General features: G+C 37.7%; 1 protein-coding gene and 1 non-coding gene across 2 annotated transcripts; both read right to left on the bottom strand.

The window, feature by feature from the left end:
- Positions 1-7,393: 7,393 nt before the first annotated feature.
- On the bottom strand, positions 7,394-11,890 carry LOC149261621 (uncharacterized). Its single transcript, XM_089369984.1, has 4 exons — positions 11,711-11,890; positions 11,014-11,623; positions 8,642-10,785; positions 7,394-8,473 (listed from the first exon to the last, which is right to left on the bottom strand). Exons 1-4 carry the CDS (start codon positions 11,888-11,890, stop codon positions 7,394-7,396), a joined length of 4,014 nt encoding a protein of 1,337 aa, XP_089226110.1.
- Positions 11,891-16,283: 4,393 nt separating this feature from the next.
- On the bottom strand, positions 16,284-16,357 carry TRNAN-GUU (transfer RNA asparagine (anticodon GUU)). Its single transcript has one exon. It is a non-coding gene; the product is annotated as a tRNA-Asn (tRNA).
- Between the last annotated feature and the right edge of the window lie 5,236 nt (positions 16,358-21,593).

The following is a 21,593-nucleotide window of genomic DNA, read 5'->3' as shown; positions in this document are numbered from 1 at the left end:
AGAGAGAGAGAGAGATGTTTAGACTATGTTATAAAAAAATTCCAATGGTATAAAAACATGTTTAAATGTAATTACTTTAATTTCTATGGATAAATATATGAATAAATTGAAGGTATTTAATACAGTTATTGTTAGTTTTTCTTATTACATACTTATGTATAAATAATTTAAGAAGTTATTTTTTGTCTTGAGAATTAAGAAGAACATACGTATGATTTGGGTTTACGTTACACTTTCAATAACATTGTTGAAGCCTATGCTTATTTGAGGAAAAATGTAAATATAGGAATGTAGGAAGTGATTGTTTTTGGTCATTTCTTGAATATAATTCACCATTTATATTCAATATCTCTCCCCTCATATACAAAGTTAAGTCAGATTTTCAAGTTCATTTATCAATTGTATTGGTGTATCGCCAAGAAGAAATGTCTCCATGTTCTAACATCAAACAACTCAAAGGTTGATCACATGGCTAATTTAGAGTCAAAGCCAAATCAAGATTAACTTTGGGGGCAAGTGCAAAAGGTGTATGTCCCCCTTTCTTAACATGGGAAAAAGGGTAGATGCTTTGTAAATATTGGTTTTATTTAGGTCATTATTGGTGAATGTACAACTAGAATACTGTATATATTATAAGATTTTGTTTAAAAACTTCAATGTCAAAATTATGTAGATGGTTGTTAATACATACTCTATTCCAACCATCTCCATTGGTTTCAACTTGCTTATGTAAATCATGTATCTCTATGGGGAAGATAACAGAAGATAACCCTAATTAACTATAAATGTTTCTTTTATTCCCAATTCTTATTGAATATAAGTGTAATCTAAATATTTTATGTTTTTTATTTTTTATATTAGTTTTATCCAAAATCTTATTAAAATATTTTAAATGGTATATTTTAATTGTTTAAATTATAAAATAGAAGTGTTTCTGAATTTTTTTGAGAGATTGAATTGAGTTACATATTCAAAAATCTGATTTAAACAATGTGAAACAACAATTTAACCAATAATCATCTTATCCACTTCCAATAATAACTTTTAGACTTATTCTTTTATATGTATATTCGTTCTAAAAAAGCTAGAGAGGAGATAGTTATTTGTTGCAAGTCAAAATAAAAAACATAGCTCAACCATCACATGCAAGGTATCTAAAAATCCTCTTTAATTAGTTATTCTTAATTAAATAAATAAATAAGAACAAAACAAAACAAAAACAAAAAACAAAGTTTCCAATGTTTTAAGTTTTAAACTTTTTAGTTGAAATAATCATTTGTTGCAAGTCAAACTAAAAAACAAGCTCAACTAACACACAAGAACATCTAAAAATCCTCTTTAGTTAACTATTCTCGCCCTAAAAAACAAAAGCAAAGTCTAAGTGTTTTAAGTTTTAATCTTTTTAGTTGAAATCAAGTGATATAGTTCATGTATAAGGCTAAGTGTTCTAAATTTGTTTGCGACATAATTTATGCATAAATTTAAGTGTTTTAGGTTTTTGTCTTGTCTTTTAAATATTAATGATTTAATTATTATGAGATTTTTAATTTTATTGTTTGAAATATATTTTTGAACACATAAATAAATTTAAAGTCTTAAAAATTAGTAAAACAATATTATACATATTTAATAAATCAAATTTTCTATGCCAACCATTTTTAAACCAACTTAAAAAAGATTGAAAAAAATAAAACATAAAGAGATTGAAAAAAAAAAGACAAAATGTTTAATAATGTTAAAAACGAACACTACATAAAAAGATTGAAAAAAAAAAGACAAAATGTTTAATAATGTTAAAAACGAACACTATATTTACTTTATAGGGTGAAATATTAATTATCCAAATCTAACATTTTAAAATTGAACATTTTTAAAAATAAAATCAAGTTTAATTTAATTAATTTATGTTTAATAATATTTTATAATTTTATAATTAATAAACTTAAATAATTTTAAAATTTATAATTAATATAATCTATGGGGTATTTTAATTGGTTATCATCATATAATGAAGTATTATATAAACCTAAAATTTTAAATCGCTTTTGAATTAAGGAAAAAAATATAATTAATATTTTAAATGTTATTAATAATTATTATTAATATTTAATAAAAAATAATATAAATAATTAAAAAAAAAAAAATCAATAGATAGTGAAAAGTTTTAATTAAAAATTAATTAAATATAACAACAATATTATTATTAAATTAATATATAAATTAAATATATATACATTTTGAAAAGTATGAACAAAAATTTTAATTACGCTTATTTTATGTGGAGATTTTTAATTTATAAATAAGTTTTGGTATGGGTTATTATGGCTTATCAATAACATATACCCAAAAAACCATAACTCGCTTTATATGATACTTGTTTAAATGACATTTTTTTAATTAATAATTTTAATTAACAGGGAAAAAATATATATAAATCTCAAAAAAATATTTGATAGATATTATTATTCTTATTTAATAAATAAAATATTTGTTATAAAACATTTTAGTGACTAAATAAAATATTTTAACTATTATTTTTTTGTAAGTTTGGTAGGACTACATCTTTATCATGTCCAACTTCTCACCCTCATTGGAGGATAGCACAAGATTTGAACCCAAAAAACTTCCGATTCGGTGAAACTTCATTTCCACGACTATTTCCAATTAAACTACCCTAAACGAACAAAATATTTTAACTATTTATTAAAAAACAAAATAAAAAATAATTATAATATTAAATCCTAAACAACAATAAATATATAATATACTATAACAAATATAACATTATTTTTTCGAAAAAAAATAAATTTTATTAATGAAAACCAAATTACATATTATAAATTACAAATATAATATTATTATATCAATATTATAAAAACTATATCAATATCATATATTTAACTTTATGTCATCTCTACATGAGTAATTGTAAGTTAAAAGGAATGAGATCATAATCTACATAGGAGCAATTTTAAGTCAAAAGGAAGGAGATCACATTTCATAGATGAAATGAATTTCTTATTTGGATGAGATGTATCAGATTTAAAATATATATATATATATTATCTGGTAGGGTTTAGGTATAACTATCTTTTTGTGAAGGCAGAGCTCAATATCTATATGATCTATTTTATCCCTTGAAGGAGTGGATTCCTTAATCTACACGAGTGTGGATTCCTCAATCAACACGTGGTTGTTGTTTATTTGTGGATTCCTCGATCAACACGTGGTTGTTGTTTTATTTCATTCAAATCAGTATTATTGGATATTAGTTCTTTTGGATAATTCTGACTCTTTGGTTTTGGGTTTGGTTGTATGGAGAGGATGAGCTCGTATGGGACAAGTAACTTGTAGAGGACTTAGAAGTTGAGTTCACTTAATCTTTCGTCTACATTTTATAAGAAAGACCTTTATTTACCATATCTATAGTTAACTCAAAATTTAATATTATCTAAATGCTCAAAATATTTTTAATATTTTATAAATTTAATAATACTAAAATATAATAATAAATTAGAAATTCAAATCCAAAATAATTAACATCAAGATCAAATGGTAAAAATCAAAAAATTATAAAAATCTTATATTTCAAATTTTTTCGAACACTTTTTAATATTTTATAAATTTAATAATATTAAAATATTATAATAAATTAGGAATTCAAATCCAAACTAGAATTTCAATAATTAACCGATAAAGTTATAAAAATCTTATACTTCGGGATTCTTCAAACAATTTTTAACAATAACCATAATACAATTAAAATATTTATATAACAAATATAAATTATGGTTAAAAATTCAATAATTAACATATAATTAAAGATCAAATAATAAAAATATTATACTTCAAGTCTTTTCAAACACTTTTTAAGTGTAAATATAATACAATTAAAATATTATATAACACATATAAATTATGGTTAATTGAAATTAATTAAAATTATAGTTATTTGAAATGAATTAGGTTGACAGAATTATTATTTGGAATAAATTATGTTGACAAAATTATTGTCATACAATACATCGTTATAAAAATCTTATACTTCAAACACTTTTAAATACAATTAAATTATTTATATAACATATATAAATTATACCCTGAACGGGGTGTGTGCCCGAGGACGTATGTCAGAGATGGTTGCCAGACCAACTAAGGGATGGGTACTATCCACCGCATCTCACACGCTTATGGCAATAGGTGCGGTGGCCTCCTGCATGACAATGGACCGAGGGCAATGGAGAAGTGGCAATCAGTGCCAGGGTAGTGGCAGAAGTTGGAAGAACATGACAGGAGGGGTGATGGGACAGAGAATGGAGGAAGCAGATTATGAAGGCAGGCAGGGTGGTGGGATGAGCAGAGTTGCTACGGGGAGATGGAGAAACGACGCGGCATACCAGGGGAGAGACCAGCAAAGACATCTTCGCATCGGCACCGGGCTCACACGGCAGAAGAGATGGCTAGACCAACCGGTGGAAGAGGACGAGGAAGGAGGGGGGAGGCGCTGCCTCGAGTAGCTGACCTGGGCACCTCAGAACCTAGGCATGGGAGGAAGCCGGTAGAAAGGCTCATCAGTGAAGTGGAAACAACGTATAGGGTAGGGACGGATGCAGGCATCCGCAAGATTTTAGAAGATTGGGAGGAACAGATAAAGGAGGAGGCAGACTCCGAAGAGGAAATGGAGACCTAGCGAGAGGTAATCCCAGACCCAAGGAATACTAGGGGCAGACTCTATACTTGCACTAGCTCATGAAGAGCCTTCTGGGGAAGGCCATGGAACAACTTTCAATGGGGATGGCAATGACCCTCCAAGACATGCCAAACTACAAGAAAGATCTACAGACCATTCAATTCTAGTTGTGCAAGCAGGACATCTGCGTAGATCGTATTCAAAGGCATATCCCTTGTATTATCAAGTTAGCATATGCACCAGGAGACTCAGTCGAAGACCTGGCTCTGGTGGACTCAGTTGAAGAAGATCAGAAGGAATAGTCAGGTTCCATAATGATTTTTGGTTTTTAGCGGATAACATTTACTTTTTTACTGATGTATGCTCATGATAGATAGAAACTTAAACTCTTATCATGATATAGATGTATATATAGCTTGGGTTGATCGCCTAAAACTACATTATTTTTGGGTGGCTTATAACGAGGATAGGTGGCCAGGTGGCCAACAGACTTGGTTTCCCACTTGGCAAGTTGAGGCCACCTATTCCATCTATGTGGTGTAAACTTGTCTCTTATAAATAAAAAACATAAGTTCCTGCCAAACTTTACAAAATCAACATATATAAACTATAGTTAATTGAAATTAATTAAATATTTATATAACAAATATAAAATATAGTTATTTAAAATGAATTATATTAACAAAATTAGTGTCATACAATATAACATTATAATAATCTTATACTTCAAACACTTTTAAATACAATTAAAATAATTATATTAACAAAATTATTGTCCTACAATATAACATTATAATAGTCTTATACTTCAAACACTTTTAAATACAATTAAACTATTTATATAACCAATAAAAATGATAGTTAATTTACAATTAAAATATTTGTAATGCTTATATAAGAAATATAGTTAATTTACAATTAAAATATTTTTAATACTTATATAACACATAAAAATGATAGTTAATTTACAATTAAAATATTTATAATACTTATATAACAAATATATATATATTTTTTGTAAGGTTAGGCATTCTTCATTCCAGAAAACAGCAAAAATACATCAAACTAGAGTTCGGGTGGCTGGTTTGCCCGAAGGAAACCAGACCACCACCTTTTGGCCTTAAAGCCTGACCAAAATTTAAAAATGTTTAGTTCCTTCTTCCTATCGTAACCATTGTTCTGCTTATTAAAAGCGAGGCTAACTACAGTAACATAATACGGTGCCCAGATACAGTTCAGATTCATCACAAAATACAGTAGAGAAGACACACACACCACTAATCTTCATCCGACAAATTAACCGGGGCAGGCTTAGAGTCGTTAGCGCCCAGCTTCAGGATCTTCTGCTCAATGGCCCATTTGAGCTCCAGCATCATTTGCTCCATGTCCTTTAGCAGCAGGTGGTTTCTGGAAACCTGGACTTGGACAGCCGCAAGCTCTTTTAGGAGAATGTTCTTTATGGAGGCCGATTCTTCCGTCAGTTGGCATTTGAGGAGTTCTTCAGCATGTTTGCGCTCTTCATCCTCCTCTTCGCGAACAGCCTGGTTAACCTCCATAGCCCTGCCGACCACATGCTTCATGATCCAATAGAATTGTAACGTTCTATTGAATAGCGTGTTCCTGCCTCTGGTGGTGCCCGGGTCTGTGATTACTTCCCAGTCCTCACGGGGGATCTCTTGGTTCGCGCTGATTTCCCTCAGCTCGTGCTCCCATTCATGGATAAGAGAGTGGACCTCGGGAGAAATGCCGGTCATGTAACCATCAATCAGGTGAAGGAGTTTGTCGAGGTCGGGCTTCCTGCCCCTTTTGTTTGGTTGACTACTGGTGCCAACATCCCTCTTCTTATCAGAACTGGTCTTTCTTGGAGCCATCTTTCCTCTGGCCTGGGGCTTGGGAATAGAGGAAGCTTTCCGACCTGTCACAGCAGAAAACCAAAGGTCAGTGCGAGAGAGATGGAGCACAATCAGGGTCTGTTCCATTGTAACGGCGAACTCAGCATGAATGGACGCCCGGGACCTTGGAGCAATTCCATTATGGGCACGGCGGCTGAAGACCCACCACCATCTCACAGGATCCTGGAGAACCCCCCGACCAGCGAGGCAGCGAAACCTGACGGCCTTGGCCAGCAGAAGGGAGAAGCAGAAGAGGAGCCAACCACGGAAGAAGGCCAGAGAGAAGAAAAGACCAGGGGTGCGAGGACCCTCCAGAAGCGTGACGAAGCCCGGCGAAGCCCCCCACACAGCCTGACTCTCAGAGCAGGACGCAGAACTAGCATAAATCAAAACATTCCCATCATGGGGTTGGGAAAGGAGAAACCAAAAAGAGCCCGGGGGGCCCTTATCGTCGCAGCAGCAGGGAGTCTGCACGCAAGGCCAGAGCATATCCAGCCAGACCAAGAGAACAGAGAAACAAGCATGCATGTCTGAAGGACGAGGACTGTAGGAAACATACCACCTTTTCTTGCCGAGGCCGAGGAGGAGGGTTGGTCGCAGAGGTGAGCAGGCGTCTTTCCGTTCTTTTTCATCGTTCTTACCAAGCTGAATGAGCCTGCCATCTGTTTCCTCAGGCTTATTAACTCGTTTCCGTGTCGAACGGGCCGCCACTTGGCTGGTTGAAATTCTGGCCTCCGCTTGGCCATTTAATTTTCCGTCACGCATTCCGGCTTCCCCATCTCGGGAAGTGGCGTGACTTGACCTTTCCACTTTATGCTTCATTATTCCAACCTCCGTCCGGCTGCTCTTGCCGTAGCCTTCCTTTACTCCTGGTGCCACCTGTCGTCCTTCCTCTGTCCATTATCCCGAATTCCGGAGCTGGCTCTAGATCATTCCTTAATGCTGTCTCAGCTCGCACGTCCCCTCCGTTCATTCGGCCATTCTTGCCATGCCCCGTCACCTGCCCAACTTGTGCCTGCCTTTCTCCTCTGCCTTTTCCCATGGATGAGCTGTCTGATCCCTGCTGTTGGAGATTATCTCCGCCTCCGCTGCGTGCCGCCTGATCCTGACCATTCATCTCCTTCATGCCATTCCCACCTTTATCAACTTTTAGCAGTTGCTGAAGTTGAGCTTTCTCCTCCTGGTGCAGATGAGGCAGACCTTCGCTGTCGATTTCTTTGCCCCGGTTCCGGCATCCCCAATTCGCAAGCCAATCTGCCGGCTTGTTACCTGCACGCCTGGTGTGAGTCGGGAGGAGGTAGTCTATTTTGGGAAGGAGCTTCCCAATTTCGCCAACCAGCCAAGCAGTTCTCCAGCTTTTGCTAATCCTTTCCACTGGTTGTTGCTGCTGGAGCTTCCTAACCATGTCAATTACCAGCTTCGAGTCCCCCTCAATTTGGAGACGTTTGAAGTTGACCCGAAGAGCTATTTCCAGGCCCCGCTTCAGGGCGTGCAGCTCGACTTCATTATTCGAAGCTTCCCCACAGTCCATCGCGAAAGTTCTTAGAGTGTTACCCTCGGCGTCTCTAAAGACTCCTCCAATGCCGGCCTCGCCTGGGTTGTGCTTTGCAGCGCCGTCGAAGTTTAATTTTATGAATCCTTGTGGGGGGTGCCTGTACTGGTTGCTTTCGGCCACTGCTTTGGCTAGTTCTTTTCGAGAACCCCCTCTGGTGACCATACTCTGTCTGACCTCTAGTTTATTCAAGATTGTTTCTTCCGTAGTCGAAACCTGCCAATCTTCATCCTTCCAGCTTTCCGATAGGATTGTTTCCCGAATGTTTCTGATGAATTGCTCCCAGATTGCTGCGGGGGTTCGGGTTTCTGATTTGAAGATGGCCCCATTCCGAGCTTTCTAGATATTCCAGAGGAGGAATCCGGCAGAAAGGAGCCAGGCACGGTTGACCATCGGGTTCAGGTAAGGCTTTTTCGGCCAATTGACAATTGTGCTTACGATGTTTTTTTGGTTTTTGTGTTGGCGCTCAAACAATTTGCAGTGGTTTTCCCATAGGGAGGAGCTGACAGAGCAGCAGTTCATCAAATGTTCCATGGTTTCCTCTTGGGAGAAGCAAAGGGCGTAGCAGGATGGGCCTTGGCTTCCCTTCCGCAGAATCTGGTCCCAGGTGAGCACTCTACCGTGTAGAATGGTCCAAATGAAAAAAGAGATTTTAGGCCAGTGCTTGATTTCCCAAAGATTTTTCCATTGATTTGTTTCCGGTTGATGATTTTGGTTGCTATTAAGGTGGTAGGCTTCTGCTATTGTGAAATTTCCTTGAATGCGTTTGCCCCATCTGAGAATGTCAGACCCTGTTTTCCTTGCTATTTTTCGAGAAGCCATCTCTGTATAGTAGTCTTGCCATCTGTCGGTTTCTGGTGCTCCTTCCCAGTCCTCTTTAAATTTCCAATTGCGCCAGTATCCAGCCTCATCAGGCTTCCAGAAGTTGCCGACAGTTGAAGCCCCGGCCTGGGACGAAAAGGCAAGGATGACATGGAGGTTGTCTTTTTGTATGAGACGGTCTCGTTGCTGCCAGGATTCCTCCCAGAATCTGGCTTTGTCCCCTACCCGAATTTCCCAGAAACTGTGCTCCCTTATCAGGTCCTTGCTGCCTCTCGCCAGGTTCCAGATTGCAGAGCCTCTGGTCTCTGTCGTGCTTCTCAGTTTTTCTTCGATTTCCCCTGCCGCGTCGTATTTTCTTTCCCATAGCACCTTCCATAGGTCAGGGCCACCCTGAAGCCACCTCCACCAGAGCTTCGCACCCATAACTTGGTTGAGGACGAAGGGGTCGCGGAGTCCTAGACCGCCATCTTTAGGGAGCCGGCAAAGCCACTCCCATGAGATAAGGGCCCACTTTCTTGTTTTGCTGGTCCCCTGCCAGAGGAAGTTTTTGAACAGGGAGACCAGCTTTTGGCTTGCAGTCTTTGGAATTGCTTGGCACGAGAGCTGGTAATTTGGGATGGCCTGCAGAACAGCTTTCAATAAGGTTATCCGACTTGGGGCATTCAACGAGCGGTGGGTCCAGTTCTCCATTTTATTTCGGATTTTCTTTATTAGTAGATTCCAGTTGGCCGACTGGAATTGGTGCTCATGTAACATGATACCCAGGTATTTGGATGGGAAGGATCCCCTGTTGAAGCCTAGAGTACGAGCCAGGAATCTTTGGGCTGCCAAGGAGGTGTTAAAGAAAAACACTTCCGATTTATCTTTATTGATCTCCATCCCGGAGGCTTTGCTGAATTGAGATAAGGATTTGATAATTCTTTGGGCCTCCTTTAGAGTGGCTTGACCGTAAAGCATCACGTCATCTACAAATTGCTGGTGGGAGACCGGAATGTCTTCTCCGCAGATTCGGAGGCCTTTTATCTGTTCCTTGGAAACCTGAGCCTTAACCAATCTGCCTAGGCCTTCTGCGGCTAGGATGAAGAGGAAGGGAGACAGGGGGTCTCCCTGCCTTAGCCCACGAGAGGGAGTGAAAGCTTCAGAGGGGGAGCCGTTTAGGAGAATTGACATGATAGGAGAGCTAACCATAGACAAGATCCATTTTATCCATCTTTGATCAAATCCATAGGCTTTTAGGATACCTGCCAGATAGTTCCAGCTGAGCCGATCAAACGCCTTGGCCAGGTCAAGTTTGATAAGCATGCCTGGGGCACGGGAGATTTTCAGGGAATGAATCACTTCCTGGGCAACTATGATGCCATCTGTGATCTTCCTTCCTTTGACAAAGCCAGTTTGCTTCGGGGCAATGAGATCCGGTAGGATCGGCTTGAGCCTGTTGACCATGATAGTTGCAAGGATTTTGTAGACAACGTTACATAGGGAGATGGGCCTGAAACCCTGCGGTTCATCTGAGTAGCCAGACTTTGGTATTAACGCCAGGAAGGTGGCGTTCAAACCTTGGTGCATGCACTTGGAGCACCTGGATTCCTCCACAAGATCAAGCAGATCATTTCCCATGAAGCTCCAAGTCGCCTGATAAAATTCGATGGTGAAGCCATCGGGCCCCGGGGCCTTATTTTTAGCCATTTTGTTTATTGTTTCCTCCAGTTCATCCTTGGTGATTACCCTGAGAAGGGCCAGGTTTTGATCTCTAGAGACTTTCTTGGGAATATGGTGGCTGATTTTGTCTATGTCCTCGGCTCTGTTGATATTTGGTTCAGAGAGAATACCTTTGAAGTGCTCCACCAAGAGATGTTCTATTTCATCCTGCTGAGTCACTATGTTTCCTTCCTTGTCTTTCAAGGAGAAGATTATGTTGTGTTGGTGATGGTTCATCATGGCTTTGTGGAAGAATTTGGAGTTTTTGTCTCCTTCTTTGAGCCATTGGATTCGGGATTTCTGCTTCCACAGGATTTCCTCCTGTTTTCGCCTTTCCTCTAATTGAGTGATTACTCTACCTTCCTCCTCTGCCAGATCCTGACTTCGACCTTCCAAGATGATTTGCTGCTGGATTCTTTCCATTCTGGATTGGAGTTTGCCCTGCTCCTGTTGGATATTGCCAAATTCTTCCTTGTTCCACTTTTTGATTTTGCTTTTAATTTCTTTGAGCCTTAGCTGAAATGAGTGCATTTTGTTGCGGCCCTCCTTTCCACTTTTGTTGTCCTGCCACCAGCCTCTTACTTTGTCTAGGAAGTCAGGGGCTCTGAGCCAAAAGGACTCGAACCGGAAGGGTCTCTTTTTGTTCTGATTATTTAAGGCTATTTCCAACTTTATTGGCCAGTGGTCCGACCCTGTTGAGGGTAGGATAGAGGCTTCATAGAAGATATCCAGCCCGATTATGTGCTCTGAGATGAGGAATCTGTCCAGTCTTGAAGCAATCTGTTTGGACCCGCCTCTTCTGTTATTCCATGTGAATTTCCCGTTTATGGTTGGGATGTCAACCACTCTTAATTCTGTCTGCACTTCTCTGAATCTTTCCATTTCTGGGTCTTCCCTGCTTATTCCACCTTTTTTCTCTTCTCGAGAAGCGATTAAGTTGAAGTCTCCTGCCAGGATCCATCTCTGCTCCTGGTGCAAACTTCGAAGCTTAGTCAACTGATTAAGGAACAAGTCTTTGTCTGCTCAGGTGTGGGGACCATATATAGCCGAGATTACCACCCATTCACTTTGTCCTATTAGTCTGAATCTCCCAGTGAGGATTCTTGGCATTCCTATCCACCAGTCGGCGAGGACTTCAGCTGGGTTCCAGAGAATAGCTATCCCTCCTGCACTTCCTTTGGGATCTATAGTGACATGTTCGTATCTTGGTTTTATTTTATTGAGAATTTCATCCATTTTCTGGCCTGGGATTTTGGTTTCTTGGAGAAGCATAATCTGAGGTTTGTCTTTTTTGAGTCGTGCTGCCAGATGTCTCTGTTTTCCTTTGCTATTTAAGCCTCTGATATTCCACGATGTCAAAATCATTGGTTAACTTGGGAGAGGGTTTGGAACACCGCTGATAGCGGGACTACTTTTCCAGTATTGACTAACGTTTCTCCCATGAGTTGGATGGAGTCCTTAATGTTTCTTCTTCCTCTTTTTTTCCCCCCTTTATTTTGTCCATTCTGATCTGGTCTGCTTTCCTTTTGAGTCTCTTGGTTTTCTTCTGTTGAGGCTTTGCCTTTTTCTAGTTTGGTTTTGTATTGTTGGAAGGTTTCAGTATACAGCTTCTTTTGTTCTTCGGGAATAAACCTCTCATCCAGGTTCTTCCATTCATGCAGCAAGTTTTCCAACACTTCCTCTTCCTGGCTTAGGTCCTCCCTACTGGACTCCTGGTCTGTCTCCATCCGATCAGTTTGTTCATCTGTTTCCTTATCCTGTTCTGGTGTCTCACTCGGGGCTTTTCTTTTAGCTAGGTTTCTTTCGCAGTTTTCACTGCAGTCTGAGCCTTTATCCTCCTGATTTTCCATGAGTTGATCTTCCTCATCCTCCTCTACCTGCAGTATAGCGAAACTGTTTGGTTTCGCTGTGTCGGGTTGTTTGCCTTTCTTATCTTTCTGGGGGGGTTCCTTGTTGGCTTTCCTTTTGTTTCTCACCTCTTGGAATTCCTCCTGGTCCGGCTCTCTCTTTTTTTTTTGGGGCCCTCTGTTTTCTTCTTCCTCCCTGGTTATTGGACATTCCTTTGCTAGATGGCCGTGGGTATGGCACCTGCGACACCTAAACGGGATGTGTTCATAGTCTATGTTCTGCTGCCAAATTTCTTCATGATATTCAAGCTCTATAGTGTCAGGGATGGGGTTTGCTAGGTTCATGTAGACACAGATCCTGGCATATCTGCTATTTTCACGAAGCTTCCTATTGAGTTGCCTATTCCTTCCAGGATATCGGGTCCCAGAAGTCTATGGGAAGCCCAAATAAGCGGACCCAGACATGAGCAACTAGAAAGGTTTCTTTGTCAGGGTTATAGCAATCTTCCCAGAAGCGCATGAACAGACCAGCATTATTATAAAAATACGGGCCATTATCAAATACCTTTTCTCTATCTTTCAGGTTAAAGAAGATTACCATAAAGAAGCCTTTCGCTCCCAGCTTGAGCTCAATGTGGCCTTGAGGCTGCCATTTCTGTTGTATCCACTTGGTGAGGTATCTTTCCGACGGCCAGACTCCGACAAACTTGCAGATAAGGGCATGGTCCCTCATGTAACTTCGGTACTTTTCCAGCTTGTTCGCTGGGATCACATATCTGGGTTTCTCTGTTATACATGACAGGCACTTTCCTCTGCGGCCTGATTTCCAGGCAGCTCCTAGCACCAGGCCCGTGTTCTTCCGTTCCTCTGACTCCTGGCTACTCTGTTCGTCTCCTGCCGTCGTATCTCGATAGGAGGGGATCTCTCCCCTCTTGACATTTTTTGTCATGCCTTTGTTGCTTTAGCCGCTGTCAGTTGTTATTGGACTGGTCTGTGTTGGTTTTCCACACTTCCTTCACGACTTCCTTAGGTTTTTCACCGCCTTGCCGCCATGAGGGTTTGAGTTGCGGAGCGCTCGAAACCTTAGCTTCTAATTCAAGATTAATGCTAACTGAATCCTTATATAACAAATATAAAAATTATAGTTAATTTAAAATTAAAATAGTTATAATAATCTTATACTTCAAACACTTTTAAATACAATTAAACTATTTATATAGCAAATAAAAATGATAGTTAATTTACAATTAAAATATTTATAACACTTATATAACCAATATAAAAATTATAGTTAATTTAAAATTAAAATAGTTATAATAATCTTATACTTTAAACACTTTTAAATACAATTAAAATAATTATATTAACAAAATTATTGTCATACACTATAACATTATAATCCATTGTCATAAGAAATAAATGTGGACCGTCTGATCCATTGGCTCGTCTGCGGTTCGGTTGGATCGGTTCTCGTCTGCGGCTCTCGTCTGCGGATCTACAGTACTCCGTCTGCAGCATAGATCTGCGGTGATCATTCTATTGATCAGATCTATTCTTTACATTCTCTGCGGTTCTACGGTGATTCTCTGCGGTTCTACGGTGAATTCTCTGCGGTTCTACGGTGATCATTCTCTTCTGCGGTTCTACGGTTCTCGTCTGTGGTTCGGTTGGATCTACATTACTTCGTCTGCAGCTTGCGGTGATCATTCTCTGCGGTTCTAAGGTGATCATTCTCTTCGGTGATCATTCTCTTCTGCGGTTCTACGGTTCTCGTCTGCGGTTCGGTTGGATCTACATAGTCCATGCATATATGTGTATATGGAGTTAGCTTTCGGTATAGATCTGCGGCATTGAATTGAATCTGCAGTATAGATCTGGTGCAGATCGGCGGTATAGATCTGGGGCCTGCTCGCATTTACAGTTTATTTCACGGCTAGGTTTTAGATCTGAGGCTAGATCTAGGCGGCTAATTTCTGCGGTCAGATCTAGATCTAATCTTATCTTCTGTCTTATTTGTCTGCGGCTGGGTTCTACGAGCAAGTAAAATATGGCTCCGAGCTTCGCAAAAATAACTGGTGGTTCATCCGCCTCTGGAGGGCAATCTCCTGCCCATATCGTGAGTGAAGCCCCAGCTCCCACTATCCAAGTGGTCCAGGACTCACTCGATGAAGCTTTGAAGTTCTCCGAAAGTGCCCTAATTTGCCGGTTCAATGGTTTTTGGCCGCGGCTGATAGCACTCCACAATTGGATCTCGGAGGTATGGAAGCCTATCATTTCTGATGAAATTAATATCTACCCCTGTGCTAGAGGTTTCTTTATAGTAGATTTCGAAAATCCTGAAAGCAGACAATGTATTCTAGATTCCGGCCCTTGGTTTTGGGAAAAATCAGGCCTATTCATGAAGCCATGGAACCCATCATTCGATCCCTCTACAGCAGTGATAACCTCAGCACCAGTTTGGGTGAGATTGCCAAGCCTACCCTTGCATCTCTGGAATCTCTCCTCGCTAAAAGCCATCGGAAATGCAATTGGGAAATTTTACTGCAGGTGCCCAGAAACAGAGGAATATGCCAGAACCACCTATGCACGCATCTGTGTGGAAATGGATTTCAGCGCCGGATTCCCAGCTGAAATAAACCTAACAAGTAAAGACTATGTGTGGAACCAGAAGCTTGATTATGAAAGTGTCCTCTTCAGATGTCGATCGTGCTTTGAGACGGGGCATCTAGCAAAAAATTGCCCAAAAGCCTCTGAGAAAAATTTTGCTAGAAAAAACCACCACAGATCTACATGGTGGGAAGGAGCACAAAAAGAACACTACACTGTCATCAAAGAAGAAGAATATTCTAGAGAAAATGAGTCACAAGAAATCAAGGAAGAAGGAAACAACTCTCAAAGCAAGCAAGGAGAAAGCCCGCCCCAACAAATCAACAGTTATGAGGATTTGAATACCGTGGAAAATAAATCTTCATTTAACAGCAAAGCAGATCTCCTAAACCAAACTTCTTCTCCGACTATAGATCGCGAAGCTAAGACACCAATGTCCCAAGAACCAGAAGAGATGAAGGAGATGCAAGACAAAGGAAGTTGGAAAACCGTAGAGAAAAGAAAGAAAGCTACAACACCAATCTCGCCAAGAAAGACGAGGAGCCAGACAAGTAAAAGTTAAGAAAATTGTAGGTCCGATAGACCAATTTGGTCTCAGTGGACGTTAACCATCATCATCATCATCATCATAATAATCTTATACTTCAAACACTTTTAAATACAATTAAACTATTTATATAACAAATAAAAATGATAGTTAATTTACAATTAAAATATTTATAATACTTATATAACAAATATAAAAATTATAGTTAATTTAAAATTAAAATAATTAATTTACAATATAAAATTATTTAATTTACAATTAAAATATTTATATACAAACAAATATAAAAATTATAGTTAATTTACAATTAAAATATTTATAATACTTATATAACAAATATAAAAATTATAGTTAATTTAAAATTAAAATAATTATAATACAACGAAACAAATAAAAATGATAGTTAATTTACAATTAAAATATTTATAATACTTAATTTAAAATTATAATACAAATAATACTTATATAACAAATATAAAAATTATTAATTTACAATTTATTTATAATTTTATATTTACAATTAAAATATTTATAATACTTAATTTAAAATTATAATACAAATAATACTTATATATACAAATAATAAAAATTTATAGTTAATTTAAAATTATAATACAACGAAACAAAGCGCTAGAAGGAGGGCTTGAACCTCCGACCTTGTGGTTAACAGCCACACGCTCTAACCAACTGAGCTATTCCAGCTGACGATAAAAAACATTTTGATCAACTATATTATTGACCTTATACCGCGCTGTAATGAAAAACACATGTTAGAATTCTTATTCTAACCTGGTTGCCACACCTTTTTAAAGTTAAACGATTGGCATGGGGATTCTTGTCGTGTGTGGTAGCTGATATATTGGTATGTCTCATGGGCTTGTAGATTCATTTGATGAGATTAGTTTTGTGGGATATTTGACTTTTAATTTAAGAGGAGTAGGGTAGGTGTGAAGGGGAGAATAATAAGCTTAAGGTATTGTGAAAGTGTTGCTGTACACGTTGTAGGATATATAAAATAATTTATAGGATTTTTATTTGAAAATATTGTGAAAGTGTTGGTGTAAACGTTGTAGGATATATAAAATAATTTATAAGATTTTTATTTGAAAATATAATATAATAGGATATTATTAGGTTTTATTTTTCTAGATGATTTGTGAATAGTAGTGAGGGTGATAGTAGATTAGTAATAATAATAAAAGATAGAAGTTTTTATTTTTTAATTTTATTGTTTATATTTTTTCTAGTGAGTTTTATGTTTGAACTATTTGATAGTAAGTTAAACACTTTTATTAAACTAGATGAGAATTTAGTGGTTATTTATGAAAATAAAGTGTAATAGTTTATTAAACTAATTTTAATAGGTGAATTTTGGGACTTAATGTAAAGGCTTTGGGATCAATCTTCTATGTTAATAGTCATCTTTAGTCTATACCTTGGAGTATAATTATGAAGTGAGCAATATCATGAAGAGTAAGCTGATACTTGCACAAAAATACGTTGGAAATGAGATAGAATGATTTCCATTTGTGTTGATGAAGAGTTATAATTAGTTTAAAAGTATATTATAAGTGTTAAAAGTACATAAGATGATTATGCATCTTATCATTGGTATCATATAATGAGATTAGAGATTTTCATGCCTTAATACTTAGTTTGTTAAGTGTGGTATAATGTAACGAGATTAGACATATACATGACTTAATATTTGGTTTGTTATGTGTACATAAGAATGTGTCTTCATGGGACCACATTGATCAATGTTCACATAATGCTATTGAGAGATGCACATGACTTAAGTGCACATAAGAATGTATTTTCATGGGACCATACTAATCAATACGCACAAGTTCCAACATATTAATAGCGCATCCCAACCTCGCTTCTAAAGACTCCTCTCTAGTTTGCTTTCCAAAAATATAGTGGCCAACTCAATTGGACTTCAACCTTAACACTCTTACCATACCTTAACTACCACAACTTGCTTTATACATTCTTTGATGTCACCATAGTTTTTGCTTTAAAAAACTTCAATGTGTTTATGCAATCCATCTTCCTCACATATTGATATTAATATGTTGTACTCATTGTCCTTTTTTCTATTAGATATTTATCTCCATCAAATTCTACTTTAAAATTTCACATTACGAATTGATAATATTTTTCTTAATTAAAAAAATATATTAGTACACAAAATGAAATTACATGGATTTTATTAATAAAAGGTTAAGAAAATAATCACTATGAGCTAAGAATATAAGGAAAAATCTCCCAACATATAAAGAACTATCGTAAACAACATTAAAAATAAACAGTATTGACACTACACATTCCTTGATATAGAAAGAATAATGCAAAGCAAAATGGGTAGACTAAGAAGATGTTAGAACTAAGCTCACTATGAAAGGGAATTCTTGGTTTTTAGGTGGAGGTCCCCATTCATTATTTGTGGGCTCATGATGACCACAATGGGATCCTATGTGTCATTTTCAATGGATGGCCTCATTAAGGGATTCTAGTTTAGAGTTTTCCAAAGGAACAATAAGAAACATGTTGAACTAGGGGAACTTTGGGGCCCTTATAAGGGGGCATCTCCTTCACCTATATTGACATTCTCTAATTGCTCAACTTGCCATCTATTGAAGCTAATGACTACCTTTAACTCTAGAATATGTATAATAGTAGTTGAGTTCTTATTAAAGAGCATTTTATTCATGATACCCATTGTGATGATCTAATAATCCAATGGTTCTCATAGATGCATCATCTCCATTTTCACATTCTACCTTTTCACTTGAATCTTATATACATATGGGCACATATTATGGACTCATTTTGCCATGTGAATTTATGTTATGCATTTGTGAAAATACAATCATGTCTTATTTTTAAAAGGTGATATAAAATATCAATGATAATTCATTTTCATATTGTGTGAAATTCCACTACCCATATGATAGAGTCTCATAAAAGGGAAAACTTTGAACATATACTTGATGGGAATAATTGGTGATATATTTATAATCCTATTCGAAGGCAAACTATGCATATTTATAATACCAAAAAAGATGATTTGAAGTTTCATTTTTCTACAAAGAGGAAATCTACCCTAGGGAACCTCAAAGCACTAAAAATTGTTTAATGAGGAGACCTCCATGAAGAAAAGACCAATAAAGATATCCCTTTTGGATTTAAGATTCATCTTCCAAATGAATTTTAATTAATAAATCCATGTCTTGTCTTTCAATTTAACCTTCCAAACTTTGTTAAGTTTAGCATTCAACCTCAACCTAGATAATAGAGACTAATATCCATTAGTAGAATCATATTTCTTGTAGCCTTTCCCTTGATTCCATCTCCAATGCTCTAACCAAGTTAGCAACCCTAGTAAGATAAGTTTCAAAAAGAAATTATCTAGAATTAGATTGTGCACTTTTTCTAAGATAACTTTTTCAATCACGAGTAAGTTTTACTCCCTTTTAGAGTCTCCAAGGATTTCCAATCATAAATATCCCTAGGGGTATGGATGCCTCCTTGAAACATTTTCTTGGCCCAAAACTAGGAATCTCAACTAGGGACATGTCATCCTAGAACACCAATGGAAACCACCATATACAATGGCCATTGAAGGATTCCCTTCCCTGAGAGAGTCATTGATCCAAACTAGCTTGTGTTTGTTGCCCTCTCAAATTCACCAAATGGTCTTAGCTACAAAATTCCCCTTCACCTTGACAAGGGATGGAGTATTTAGGAGAATCTCTAGATTCACGATTTCCCATCGCTTATAACCATACAGGGCCACTCCTAAGGTGATAAAATTCTCAATTGGATTTTCCAAGCTTTATGGCCCTTGATGGCTCTAATGATCTATTTTGTGCATAAGGCATGAGCATGATTTCTAAAGGCAGTAATTCTCATTCCTTCTTTATCTCTTGGCATAAACATGGGTTCCAATAAATTTTATGCAAGCCCTAATCTCCAATAGAGTTAGTGTTGGGTCCTTCATTTTGGGGGACATAATTTTGACACATTTTGTCCAAGTTTGACCGAAAGGCAGTTGCGCAGGAAACTGTCGAGGAAAAGAATGAAAATCTGCCAAGATCCATCAAACACTCAAGTTGGCAAGTGGAAAGTGTTGGAAAATGAAAGCATAATGTTGTTCACAGAGGTCGATGAGGAGAGAAGGAGTAGTTGCAATCAAGTCATAATATCAGCCAAAGAGGAAAGCATGTGGTATCCGAGGGAAAGACTAGCAGTTCAGGCAAGCGAGGTTGCGAAAGAAGTTTATAAAATCCAAAGGAGAAGACAATAGGAGCGAGAGGCGAAGATCATACGCTGAAATGTTGTCACTAGTTTTATTGAAATTGGTTATGTTCTTAGCTCATCTCTTTCTGAGTCAATTTGTATGATGATCCCTCTGAATTTGCATGAAGGGCCACAGTGCCAGGATGTAATGATACTTTATGTTTAATGAATAGAACTTGTAGGACTATTTTATGCCTCTGAATGTGCTATTTTATGTGGCCCTTTTAAAATTTTCTTTTTGCATGACGGTGAATGTTACCTATCTCTTTAGTTGTGTCGTAAGCTCTATTTTGCACTTGTTGCATGTTTGATAATGTGATTTCCTAGAATAGATGTGGATGATAAATCGTTGTCTCAACACTCCTTGATGTATGGTTCTAGTCCCTTTTCCTATTCAAGTCTCGGCATGCATCGGGTGAGACGCCTTATTTATTTTGGGTAACGTGAAAATGTCAATGTTGCACTAGACTATAGCAGATCCTTTGTTGGCCCCTAAGTTTGAACCTAGGGTCTTTATCTCTTACAATTTTTTGCTAACAAATGGTTTCATTGTCGGGACATGAAATTTTCCAAAGGGACCTGGAACATGGTGTTGAGGATTTTTAAGAAGGATCTTCAAGATTGGTGGCATGAGCAGGTAGAGTGGTTTATTTCTTAGCAAACATTACTCCGTCAAAAGAGTGTAAAGCGAGTGAAGGAAGAAGTTTTGTACGTGGAGCATGTGAGTGATCAGTACGAGATATTTTCGTGTAAGTTCCCAGAAGATCTTTAAAATTGGTTGCTAAGGTTGCAAACAAAAGGAGGGACTGGAATTTGGTGTAGATCTTTCCATACCTAGACTCCTGCTCACCTAGTTGAGTTACATCAGCTTGATACGGACCTAACTAGGGCCATCAATTTCTTGGTACAAGCTACTTTAGAAGGATACATCATTGAGTTTGTTGTAAAAGGTCATTTGTCCTTTTCCAAGGTTGAGGTCATGTTTAGGTCAGGGTTGCAAGGAAGGTTGTTAAAGGAGATTCCATTGTGGGCTAAAGTATTAATGGTGTACGAAAACCTACTCTCAGTGTAATGTCAATCCATGGTTGCTTAAAGCCCTAATATTGGGGGTGGGGTATAGGGGGGGAAATATTACCTGGTTGTGAGCGATGAAAATGTCAAATATATGGATGCAGATGACTCACAGAAGGCTAGATACCAAAGGAAAAAAAGAGGGTGAAAATATCTAAGGAATGGTGTGAGAAGGCTTTGCAGGAAATCCATAGGTGACAGAGGGAGTTTCACCAAGTAGGAGTGATATTGAGTAGTCTAGAAGTGTGAGAAGGAAGACTAAGTCGGTTGGAGTTATAATACGAAGGGGATAGTGATAGGGTGAGTCCTGGCCCAGTGGAAGAGGTCGGGCCCACTACTGTGACGCAAATAGAAAGAAGCAGTAGATATTTCCACCCGCCAAGAGAGATGGCGATGTCGAATGGATCAGGCCCTATGGACCAAGGGACGGGCCCAGATGAAGACATGCATTTTGTGATGAGGAGGTTGTTTTCTGAAGATGATGCGTCTCTCGAGAGTAGTAACTCATTGCCCAGTAGTTCAAGTAGCACTTCCCTTGACCTCCCCCTAGTACTTTATCAAA

Source organism: Pinus tabuliformis, chromosome 6 (assembly GCF_031772625.1).
Source record: "Pinus tabuliformis cultivar Carrire ecotype Pingquan chromosome 6, CPIR1, whole genome shotgun sequence".
NCBI classification, from domain to species: Eukaryota; Viridiplantae; Streptophyta; class Pinopsida; order Pinales; family Pinaceae; genus Pinus; species Pinus tabuliformis.
This window is presented reverse-complemented; position numbering and strand designations above follow the sequence as displayed.

Excerpts from the sequence above, each read along its gene's own strand:
- LOC149261621 (XM_089369984.1), bottom strand. The coding sequence starts at position 11,890 with ATGGATGAAATTCTCAATAAAATAAAACCAAGATACGAACATGTCACT. Across the intron at positions 11,624-11,710 it reads TAGGACAAAGTGAATGGGTG|GAGCAGAGATGGATCCTGGC; the intron begins GTAATCTCGGCT and ends AGTTTGCACCAG. Across the intron at positions 10,786-11,013 it reads GGATCTGGCAGAGGAGGAAG|GTATTCTCTCTGAACCAAAT; the intron begins GTAGAGTAATCA and ends AGCACTTCAAAG.